We start from the raw sequence: 12,500 nt of genomic DNA on the forward strand, positions 1-12,500 counted from the left end.
CTTAACACACGGCGTATGGTACTGTCTGTTTACAGAAACTACCAGTGAAAAACACCTTAACACGCAGAGGGTAATATGAATGTCTGTTTAAAGAAATCGCCAGTAAGAAGCTCAGTCTGATACACGGCGGATGGTACAAATGTCTGTTTACAGAAATCACCAATGAAAAATCCAGCCTCACACTACCGTCATCACTAACCGACCAACCACAGACACAGACACAGTATGGGAAGCGGAGCCTCTAAAGAGCCAGACGAGGACCATGAGACGTATCAACAGATGGTGCTGCAGCAGCAACAACAACAGCAGCTGCAGCTGCAGCAGCAGCAACAGCAGAAGCATCCTCTACAGCAGCAGCAGCAGCAGGCGCTACAGTCAGTACTTGGCCAGCCTCCCATTCCGCAATGTGTGGACAAAGCCGCATTGGCAGGTGCCCCGAACGGTCAACCCATGGTGAGCTGTGATTTTGACATAGGTGGTGGTTCTCTGTGGTGTGCTTATATATTATTGTGGATTGGCATGTGGTTTTTGCGCGCGCGAGTCTGTGTGTGTGTGTGTGTGTGTGTGTGTGTGTGTGTGTGTGTGTGTGTGTGTGTGTGTGTGTGTGTGTGTGTGTGTGTGTGTGTGTGTGTGTGTGTGTGTGTGTGTGTGTGTGTGTGCGCGCGCGTGTGTGTGTGTGTCTGTGTCTGTGTGTCTGTGTGTTTGTGTGTCTGTGTGTGTCTGTGTGTGTGTGTTTGAGTCTCTGTGTGTCTATGTATGAGTAAATGTCATTCTCTGTGTCTGTGTGTGCCTGCGAGTGTGCATGTATCCGTGAATGAACAATAACCATGTCGTTAGGCGACCTGAACACACGACTTACCGTTGTTATCCCGAGTAAGTTAAAAATTGATCACAACAACCATCACCGAACACCGTCACCAGAGTGACTCATCGGCAGAGCATGGTCTCCTTTGATTGGTGGCCTCGTGGCGACTTGACATCGGTAGTCCCCTGTACGCTGTAGCACATCGTTTGTGGATAGAACAAGCAGGAATGCGGGTAGGAAGATCATCGTGAACAAAGAAGGAGATATCAAAAAAAATTACAACTGAAAAATATTAACATACCCACGACAAATCAATATGGTGCTAACACAAGATTTACACAGTTCTAACTTCCAATCCATCAGAGTGGATTTCTTCAACAGAATTTTGCCAGAGGACAAGACTCTCGTTGCCATGGGTTCTTTTTCAGTGCGCCAAGTGCGTGCTGCAAACGGGACCTCGGTTTATCGTCATATCCGAATGACTGGGTGGATGTCCAGTTTCGATTTTCGAGTTAACTTGCCAGAAAGGGCGAGAGCAGGATTCGAACCCATACCCTCACGGACTCTGTATTGGCAGACGAGCGTCTCAACCATTCTGCCACCTTCCTGGCGGGTATATATATGCAAGCACTCAAGGCCTGACTAAGGGCGTTGGGTTCTGCATGCTGCTGGTCAGTCATGTGCCTACCAGATGAGGTGTGGCGTATATGGATTTGTTCGAATGTAGTGTCGCCTCCTTGAGAAACTGAAACTGAAACTAACTTCCTACCACCAAAGCAAGCAGCATGCGTTGCATAAAAGGTTCTTGTAGGCTGGCAATTTAACATGATTAGGGCAACTAAGCCAATTCAGTATGAACATTGGCAACGAAACCAATTTGGTAGGAACATACTTTCATTGTAGTGTTTCGTTTGGAATCAAATAACGTTAGGAAAACACTCCCACAGGGGTTAGAAAAAACGCAGCGAAGACTCCGTAAAGACCTCCCTCAAGCGCTGCGGCTTTGACCAAACACATGGAAAGTTCTAGCCTCCGATCGCTCAGTTAATGGCACAGCCCAGTCCGCTCTGCTGGTGTCGTCCGCCTGTGAGGAGCAGAGGATCGGAAACGCCATTCTGAAATGCCAGCAACTCAAGGAGAATGTATTTAATTAACCCACCTGCACCTAGACAGCTAGCACCAGTCACACCCCTGTCCACAATGCCACGGACACTTCAGGGCCCGGACTGGACTTAACCAGTCATCGACGGAGCCACCCAATGGAAAGCTCATGATTATCTTCGTTTCTGTTTTTCCCCTCAGGGCTCTAAGCGATTTGGGTTACGCCGCTGGTCAGGCATCTGCTGGGCAGATTTGGTGCAGCGTATATGGATTCGTCCGAACGGAGTGATGCCTCCTTGAGCAACCGAACTGAACTTCGCTTACGAAGGAGAAACAATAAGATTTGGGACAACGTAACCAGATTAGCATGACACTTTTTCAATGCAATATTTCGTTTGAAATGAATTCAAACGCAGTTACATTGTTTTGAAACTGTATCCAGTGCACTCATCAATTCAATAGAAACCTGGAGGTCCTTTAGAAATAAATGTGATGACTGTGGTTCCAGACAAACGGCGGAATGGTCGGGAAGGCCGGTGGTGTCCCCACGGGCCCCACTCCCGGAAAGACCAGCAGTGTCCCCAAGGGTCCCCCTCCAGCCCTGCCCCCCAGCAGACTGAAGGAGGAGGTCTTCAGGGTGGAGGACTATCAACACGTGGATGAGCATGTCCTGAAGGTTGGTGCCAGTGTAGGGTGGAGGGTGGAGAGGCCGTGAGGGGAAGAGGGTGGGGGTGGGGGTGGGGGTAGGGGTGGAAGTGGAGGCACACGCCCGCGCACAGACACACACATGTACACGACGCACGGGTACACACAGCATTGGACGCGAGCGTGTGTACATGCATGTGTGTGCATGTACATGTGTGTGTGTGTGTGTGTGTGTGTGTGTGTGTGTGTGTGTGTGTGTGTGTGTGTGTGTGTGTGTGTGTGTGTGTGTGTGTGTGTGTGTGTGTGTTCGTGTTCGTGTGTATGTGTGTGTGTGTGTGTGTGTGCGTTGTGTTCGCGCGCGCGCGTGTGTGTGTGTGTGTGTGCGAGTGTGTATGTGTGTGCGCGAGTGTGTGTGTGTATGTGTGTGTGTGTGTCTGTGCGCGCGCGCGCGCTCTTGTGTGTGTGTGTGTGTGTGTGTGTGTGTGTTATCGTTTTATGTCGATTAAACCAGATTGATTTTTCTTTCATTTTTCCCCCCCACCAGACTCCACTGAACTGTAACCACGGGACTTTCAGCGAACTGATTTCTTACTTGCTCTCCGATCCTTCTTGGAACGACCTGGCCAAGGTCAGGGCTATATTTAGATGGGTGACGTCCATGGATGTGTTCAACCTGCCAACCGAGAACCTCCCACCCAAACAATCCCCCCTGGACTATTTTTACAGGATCAAGAACAGCCTCGGCAACCATGCCCGTCTCTTTCACGCCTTGTGCAAGTGAGTATCATTTTTTGTCCCACCCCCGCACTTAACGACGACGACGACAACAACAACAGAGGTGTTATGTGAGCATATGTATCTTAGCCCAGTACAAAAGTTCATTCACGTCCACATGCAAAAAATAAAACACAAGCAAAACAAAAAAACAAAAAGCCAAAAAACAAACAAATAAAAAACCGTGTCTTTTCTTCTTTCTTTTCTCAGTAATCCTTTCCTCGATTAGATATCTGTCTATCTATCTATCTATCTATCTATCTATCTATCTATCTATCTATCTATCTATCATCTGTGTGTGCATGTGTATGTGTATGTGTATGTGAGCGCGCGTGCGTCTCTCCCTGTGTGTGTGTGTGTGTGTGTGTGTGTGTGTGTGTGTGTTCTGGGTGTTTTCATGTCCACAATGATCCCTTCTTTGTAATGATTGTCCTCTCTTCGCATCATACGTTTATAACGAAACTAATCCAGTACAGACTGAGCACATTCGAATATATGATACAGGAAAATAAACAAAAAATAGATAGTCTAATTAATGAATAAATGAATACATAATTAACTGAACAAAGAACAGAATAGAACAGAAAGAACTATTCCTTGCACTAAAAAATCTGCGTACACCTAGCTCCCCCCCCCCCCCCTCTGTGTTTCACCAATACAATATCACGACTACAGTAGTAGTAGTAGTAGTAGTAGCGGCAGCAGCAGCAGCAGTAGTAGTAGTAGTAGTAGCAATAGTAGTCGCAGTTGTAGCAGTAATAAGAATAATATAAGAACAATAATAAGAATTATTATAATGGTGGTGACGATGATGAGAATACAACAGAAGAAGAAGAATATAAGAATAATAATAACAATGATAATGTTGATGATATTGATGAAAATGATGATGATGATGATGATAATAATAATAATAATAATAACAATGATGATGATGATGATGATGATGATGTTGACGATGATGATGATATAGTAGTAGTAGCAGTAGTAGTAGTAGCGACAACAACAGCAGTACCAGTAATCGCAGTAATAATATAACAACAACAACAACGACAACAACAACGATGATGATGATGATGATGATGATGATGATAATAAAAAATAAAAACAATAATAATAATGAGAAGATGAAGAAGAAGAATTATGTTAGTACTACTCCAGCTGCTGCTGCTGCTGCTACAGAAAACTGCTACTACTACCAGTACTGCTACTACTACTACTGCTGCTGCTGCTGATGATGATAGTAATAATCATAATAGTAGTAGCAGCAACAGCAGCAGCAACAACAACAACCACCACCACCACTACCAACAAAAACGAAAACAGAAACAAAAACTACAACAAGAAAACCAGCAACCACCACCACAACAACAACCACAACAACAGCCACAACAACAAAAACAACCACAAAACCACCATCACAACAGCACCACCACAACAACAACCACAACAACAACAACAGCGACAACAAAAGCAACCACCACCACCACAACAAAACCACCACAACCACACCACCACCACCACCACAACAACAACATTAACCACAACAAAACAACAACAACGTCTACACGCCACACACACACACACACACACACACACACACACACACACACACGCTACACCCTGGAACATACTCAACACGTTGTATATTTACACACACACACACACACACACACACACACGTTACACCCTGGAATATACTCAACACGTTGTATATTTACACACACACACACACACACACACACACACACACACACACACACACACACACACACGTTACACCCTGGAATATACTCAACACGTTGTATATTTACACACACACACACACACACACACACACACACACACACACACACACACACACACACACACACACACGCTACACCCTGGAACATACTCAACACGTTGTACATTTACACACACACACACACACACACACACACACACACACACACACACACACACGTTACACCCTGGAATATACTCAACACGTTGTACATTTACACACACACACACACACACACACACACACACACACACACACTCACACACACGCTACACCTTGGAACACACTCAACATGTATATTTACACACACACACACACACACACACACACACGCACACACACACACACACACACACACGCTACACCCTGGAACACACTCAACATTTATATTGACACACACACACACACACACACACACACACACACACACACACACACACAGGATGGCGAGCATCCAGTGCGAGGTGATCAGCGGCATGAACAAGAGCGCGGCCTACGAGGTGGGGAAGGAGGTGGACCGCAAGGCCATGGGCGGCCAGTGGAACGCCGTGCACGTGGCCGGGGACTGGAGGTTCGTGGACGCCTTCTGGGCCTCCACCTGCGTGGTGGGCAGGAAGAGCGGCGACTGGGCTCTGATGGACGCGGAAGGGACCGAAGGTGCTGGGGGCGCTGAAGAGGACGAGGAGGTATGTGTGTATGGATGGATGTATGCATGGATGGATGGATGGATGAGAGTCAGTCGTGCTGTGTATGTTCCAGGGTGTAGCGTGTGTATGGTAATATACAACGTGTTTTGTATGTTCCGGGGGTGTAACGCGCGCGCGCGCGCGTGCGCGTGTGTGTGTGTGTGTGTGTGTGTGTGTAAACATACAACGTGTTGTGTATGTTCCAGGGTGTAGCGCGCGCGGGGGGGGTGGGGAGGGGAGGCCTGGGGTGGGGGTGGGGGTGGGGGGTGGCGGCGTGTTTAAATGTCTCGTCACACATATTGGTAACTGCAGACGTTTTTGTTAGATTATAACCTATCGTATTTGGATGTTATTTTATCGCAACCCCCCGAAAAACAACAACAACAGAAGACTCTCTCGATCGTGTTGTGGACCAGGGGGCGGAAGGGACGTCCCAGCACCGCATCAACGAGTTCTACTTCCTGACGAACCCCCGGGAGCTGGTCTGGACCCACTTCCCGGACAAGGAGGAGTGGCAGCTGCTGCAGACCCCGGTGACGTGCGAGCAGTACCGGGACCACTTCTACGTCAGGGAGCGCTTCCACATCCTGGGTATGACGGAGACCCCGCAATCCGCGGGACAGTGCGTCCTCACCGCCACCGATGGCGAGGTGTCTGTGGAGTTCGGCCTGCCCCCAGCCCACAGCGCCAACTACCGCTACAAGCACATGTTGTACCGCTCCAAGACCATGTCGGAGGCGCCCATAGACTCCTCCCTGCTGGACAGGTTCGTCTTCTTCGAGCAGCCCGAGGACCTGCTCCGCCTGACGCTACGCTTCCCCATCAAGGGCACCTTCAAGCTGGACATCTACGGTCTGGATGTCAACGACTCGGACATCTTCGACCTCTGCTGCTCATACATCATCGAGTGCCCCCAGGCTAAGGCCAACTGCTTGCCTCTGCCTGACTGCCCGGCCCTGGGCTGGGGCCCCGGGCAGAAGGCCAAGGAGGCGGGGCTGAAGCCTGTCACTCACAAGAGCGCGCGGGTGGTGGCGGACAACGGGCACGCGGAGGTGCGGCTGGGCAAGGAGAGGGCGCTGTCCCTGCACCAGCAGCTGAAGCACGCGGTGCTGGATGACGCCACACTCATCAAGTACTGCCTGACCCGCGTGGAGGAGGACGAGGTCGTCATCTACCTCAGGCTGCCCCAGAAAGGTCAGCAGGGTCTTCTCTTTTCAAATGTTGTGTCCTTCTGCAGGGACTGGGACAGCTTGACATGGTACGGAATATGACACCAAAAAGGGGAGTTAGTATTATACCCCCCCTCACTCACCCTCTGCATCAGTATTTTACACCCCCCTCCCCTACCCCCTGCATCAGTCTGACATGGCACAGCATACGACACCAAAAATTGGAGTTTGTATTATACCACCCCGCCCACCGCATCAGTTAGACATGGAACAGTTCATGACACCAAAAAACGAGAGTTTGTATTATATACCCCCCTGTAACAGTTTGACATGGTAAGTTTACGACACAAAAAATGGGAGTTTTTTTTTGTTAATGTACTTCTCTGCGTCACTTTGACATGGCAGTATACAACACCAAAATGGGTACTTTGTATTGCAGTGAAGATATTATACTTCCTGTTCGGTAAAACATATTTGCTATGTCAAACTCAAACACATCAGTTTGACATGTTGCAGTATATGACACCCGAAAATGGAGTTTGTATTATTCTCCCTGTGTGGTTTTGAATATATTTACCATATCAAACTCAATTGCCTTAGTTTCACACGTTGCACTATATGACTCGAAGAAGGGGAGTTTATATTATACTCCTCGTTTGGTTAAATATACTTGTCATGTCAAATACAAATGCATCAGTATGACCGAGTTTTACATGGAACAATATACGACACCAAACAAATGTTTATGAACGTCCATTTTCCACGCGGAATTGCTAGGGCGTTTATTCGGCTTAAGAAATTCTACTGGAAATAAGAGGCTCCATTTCAACCTCTTAGAATGAAAGGGCGTGGAATGGTTAAGGGTAAGAAGCATTTTGTTTAATATGACAATTGTAAATACACATGAAATAAAACACACCAAAACACACACATATACATTTCTATCTATCTATCTATCTATGTTTGTAATCGATGACGTGAGAAGCACACATTATACAGTGATCAACAGAGGTGCTTAGGAAATCTAACCCAGTGCGCTACCTGTATGTAATGTAACTGCTGTTGCAAAAATAGCACATTGCGCATTGATCTGGAAAATGAAACCCCCCGCATGACTGATGTCAGTCTTGGTAATTGCAGAGCTCGTCATATAATAAACTTTGGCACTGATTTCATTTGCTTGGCAGGGGATACAGCCTATGACATGTGTTTAACAAAAATGAATTGTGTCTCTTTCCCTTTGCACAACACTGAACCGAAAGGAGTTGAGTTTTTGTCATGGCGGCAAAAAATGCTAGATAAAGCAGTTCGTACCCTCCGCTTAATCTATCATCATCATTACAAGGTCTCCTGTTGTGACCGTTATTTCTGTGAAAAGATCTGCTGTTTCTGCTTTCGTCTGCTTGATTCAGTGTCCACTGGACCAGTCAACTGAACACACCACAAAACGAAAAACAAATATACGGTTTCAACATCCCTTCCCTCGAAGTCCAGAACATATTTTCATAGGCCCACTGTCCACAGAATTAAAGATGACATTTTGAAAGCAAATCAGCAGATATTTAAATTGTCTCCTGAATCTTAGATTAACGTGAAGATTTCTGACTCTGTTCGAAAACATAGCTTTCACCAGATCAAAACATAGAAACGACCATCAGGAAGTTTTGTGACAAACGAAAGCAATGCCTGTTCCCGCCTGGTTGTCAACAAACACGTCTGTGTAGTCCTATATGATGAGGTCGAATTCATTGTACTTGAGCCATTTTGAAATTAAAATACTGTCTAAACCAAACCAAGATCAGGTTAAGATCTTTCTCTGTTTATACTTGATAATTTTCTTTACAATCAAACTCCAGCTCTTCAGCCAAACTCGACCTAACTAATTAGGTACATTGCCCTCATTCACCGTGGTATCCATGTTTGTTCGTTGTTGTTGTTTTTTCTCCAGCTTAATACTTGACTTAAATGAGTTCCTCCCTAAGGCTAGAATTCATTCTCTGGTGTATATTCACAAACTATTTGCAGTTGGTTTAAAAAGACAAAACAAAAAACAAACAAACAAACAAACAAAAACAACAACAACAACAACAAAAAACCCACCCCAGTATGTTCCTTGGCTAGTTTGCTTTTTCCACACTGAAGCCCCATTATCAATTTCCGTAGAGACGTCTTTCCCACCCAGCATCATCATTAATTAACTGAGACAAGTTTTCTTCTTGCTGCTTGCACCTCTTGAACATGGTGCAAACACCTGCTTTTCCTCATTGGAATGACTGCTCTCAGAGGCAAAGTTCACAGTGTTAAACCTCTTCCCTCATGGTTGGGATCCTTCTTCTTTTCCTCCTTCTTCTTCTCCTTCTTCTTTTTCTCTTCAAAATGTCAGACCAGCCCGGCTAATGAATGACGTCATCCTCTCCAAGTCCTGTCTGGAGCCATGGAACCTGGTGTGCTAGCAGAGCTGGTGTCGGCCACAAGGCGTCTCTGAGCCCATTCAGGAGGGGGAAGGTCTGAAGAATAATTATAAGGGTATTCGAGACTACAGGAACAGGTGGGAGATAATGCAAAGTTCATCTTCCAAAAACAGGTGGGCATTGAGCGCAATAGTTGGGTTTCCTCATTTTCATGGTTGGCTGCTGCTTCTTTGTTTTTCTTTTTGTGTCTTCTGGCGCTGTGTGCCCGCTTATGACAGAAACAGCATTCTAATTTCTTGAAAGGGCAGTCACTGTTGCCATGCTAGGCCTCACGTCTGTGACAGCCTCCATTCCCAAATGGTGGAGCTGGTTTCTGACAAAAGGATCCGCGATATGTGAGTATCCATAACTGTCATCATCACCATCATCAACATCATCATCACCATCATCAAAACCATCATCCCAAAAGCTCTGTCACGCTTGGCGGAGCTTAGTCTGTGACAAAAGGGAAGGCGATATGTGAGTATCCATAATTATCATCATCATCACCATCATCACCACTATCATCATCATCATCATAACCGTCATCCCCACAACCTCTATGACGACAGGGGAGTATGCAGGAGGAGGAAAAAATTTTGTTTAAATGTTCCGTCACACATATCGGTGGTTGAAGACATTTTGTTGGAGTATATATGTATGCATTTGAGTATTATCGTTTAGAGGAGAAGGTGGTGGGGGGATGAATGGTGAGCTGGGGGAAACCGGGCATACAGGGGTGGGGTGAGGTGAAATGTGAAACAAATATCTAAGAACAATTACAGAATATTACTTAACTGACTTCGTAAAACATAAGTCGTTAATAGGCAAACAAGCGAAACACCTGATAATGAATGCAAAAAAAAGTCAAAAACATTAACGTTCCCAGTCACTTGTGATGACATGCTTTCGTGCAGGTAAGGCTTCATCAAATCACTGTCAAAAACTATATGCTTTATTGTCACATTGCTGAAGCACATGCACTTGACTTAAGAGCAATACCGAATCCGTAATAAATTAGATAATAGCCTAAAAATCAAACTTAGAATTGGTCTGCAAATCGGACCAAAGTCTGACTGAGTCCACTGAGGCAAGGTTTTAGAGTTGATTTTAGAGTTTTAGAGCACCTATAAAAATATCTTTCTATGATGTTATTCATTTCCTTGAATGACAACGGGCAATATACTCGTACTTTTATATGTATGATATTTGTGTTCGACTATGACTATTAGAACAGCAGAGGAGGTAACTGCTGTCCCGACTATCTGGGCTAGAATTTGATTATAGTGGAGAGTGTCTTACCCAAGTTACATCCCCACTCTCTCGGCCAGGAGGATTTTTAGAAAAGTCAGTGTTGAGGATGGTTCCCAAAGGCCAACAGCCCGCAAGGCTGGAGCACTAAGAGCCAGTGCAACTTTGCCTCCTAGTTTGAGAGTCATGGTCCTTCACAAAAGACTGCTGTGAACGATTTCCCACTGCAGTGGAAGAAAGCATTGACGATACAGCTCTCACTCTGCTGTTGGCCCAACTGTAAACGTATGTCAAACTATTGTGTTATTCTTTGCTATTCTTAGGGGAGTACGCTCTCAAGCTGTTCGCCCAGGAAGTGGAGGCGGAGGGCGAGGCCGACAATGTGCTCAACTACCTGGTCCAGTGCCAAGGACAGACGGAGGACTGCCGACCCTTCCCCAACACCTCTCACGGCACGCTGGGCAAAGGTCCGGACGCCTCCCGCTTCGGGGTCCAGGCCCTCACACATGAGGGGGGCACCCTGGATGCCGCTGATGGGAAGGTATCGGGGTGTTTGTTTCTGGGGGCGGGTGGGGGTTTGGGGGTTGGGGGAGGAGTGTACGTGTGTGTGTGTGTGTGTGTGTGTGTGTGTGTGTGTGACTGGGTGGGTGGGGAAGGGTGTTATGTGTGTTTGTGTCTGGGGGACGTGTGTGTGTGTGTGTGTGTGTGTGTGTGTGTGTGAGAGAGAGAGCCTGGGTGGGTGGGGAAGGGGGTTATGTGTGTTTGTGTCTGGGGGACGTGTGTGGGTGTGTGTGTGTGTGTGTGTGTGTGTGTGTGCGTGCGTGCGCGCGCGCGTGTGTGTGTGTGTGTGTGTGTGTGTGTGTGTGCTTCTGTAGCTTCTTTTTAATCACGAGGCATAATGTTAGACATTGCGGGTAAAGAGAAAGATAACAGAAGCAATAATTGGTAAAAATGATATTCATGTGTGTGTTTGAGTGTGTGTGTGTGTGTGTGTGTGTGTGTGTGTGTGTGTGTGTGTGTGTGTGTGTGTGTGTGTGTGTGGTACGCAACAAAAAACCCCAACAAAAACACATACATATCAAACATCTGCACATCCAGGAACCTTTGCTTTTTTTTAATTTTTACTTAGGCATATCAACAAAACATACAACTGTAAACAGATGTAGACAGAGTAGGGCACTTCTGTGCCGATGGTGTCCTGTTTTATTTCCCTTCACTTCTTCTGTTTTGAGACTCCGCAAGAGAAAACGCTTACTATGACTCGAGTCCTGAGTAAGGGACCTGGGGTGGGTTGTTTGAACAAACTCAACGCTGCTTATTATAAAGAAGGTTTCTAACTCCACGGTAAACTTCACATACTTGGGAACATTCTTAACTCTAAGGAAACTTAGCACAGCCGAGATCGCCTCATGCAACCCATCTCTGATTTAATAACTGCAATTTTCGTGCAGAAGCTGTATTACCATTAGTGGATGTTGTGACCTATTTTTCATGGCTATTGACTCTAATTATGAGGGTCATTGATACAGATTCAGTCACTGCTCTCGTGGGAAGTCATCTTGCCAGGTCAACAAAAACAAAATCGTATGCAGTGGCGCATTTACTCAGTCTGTGCAAATTACAGAGACGCTCTTTCTGTTTTGTCCCCCCCCCCCCATTCCCCCTCAACCCACGGACTGCATAAGTCCGTGACCCCCACCCCACCCCTCCGGAACCATGCAGAGATAGCCAACAAGCGTGGTGGCTTGAGTCTTAAATTTTAAGTGATGGTTCGTGTGAATTAATAATAACAATAATAATAATGGTATTTATACAGCGCTGAATCTTGTGCAG

At 46.3% G+C, this 12,500-nt stretch overlaps 1 protein-coding gene across 1 annotated transcript in view; it reads left to right on the forward strand.

Annotated features, from left to right (window-relative positions):
* Window positions 1-12,500, forward strand: part of LOC143294800 (uncharacterized) — a 28,421-nt gene that overhangs the window by 1,121 nt on the left and 14,800 nt on the right. The window contains exons 2-7 of the mRNA XM_076606286.1: window positions 154-453; window positions 2,415-2,582; window positions 3,096-3,328; window positions 5,554-5,797; window positions 6,214-6,991; window positions 10,991-11,208. Coding sequence (XP_076462401.1) covers window positions 226-453; window positions 2,415-2,582; window positions 3,096-3,328; window positions 5,554-5,797; window positions 6,214-6,991; window positions 10,991-11,208 — 1,869 coding nt within the window. The 5' untranslated portion in view covers window positions 154-225. The remainder of the gene's footprint in view (window positions 1-153; window positions 454-2,414; window positions 2,583-3,095; window positions 3,329-5,553; window positions 5,798-6,213; window positions 6,992-10,990; window positions 11,209-12,500) is intronic.

Source organism: Babylonia areolata, chromosome 20, assembly GCF_041734735.1.
Source record: "Babylonia areolata isolate BAREFJ2019XMU chromosome 20, ASM4173473v1, whole genome shotgun sequence".
Taxonomy (NCBI): domain Eukaryota; kingdom Metazoa; phylum Mollusca; class Gastropoda; order Neogastropoda; family Buccinidae; genus Babylonia; species Babylonia areolata.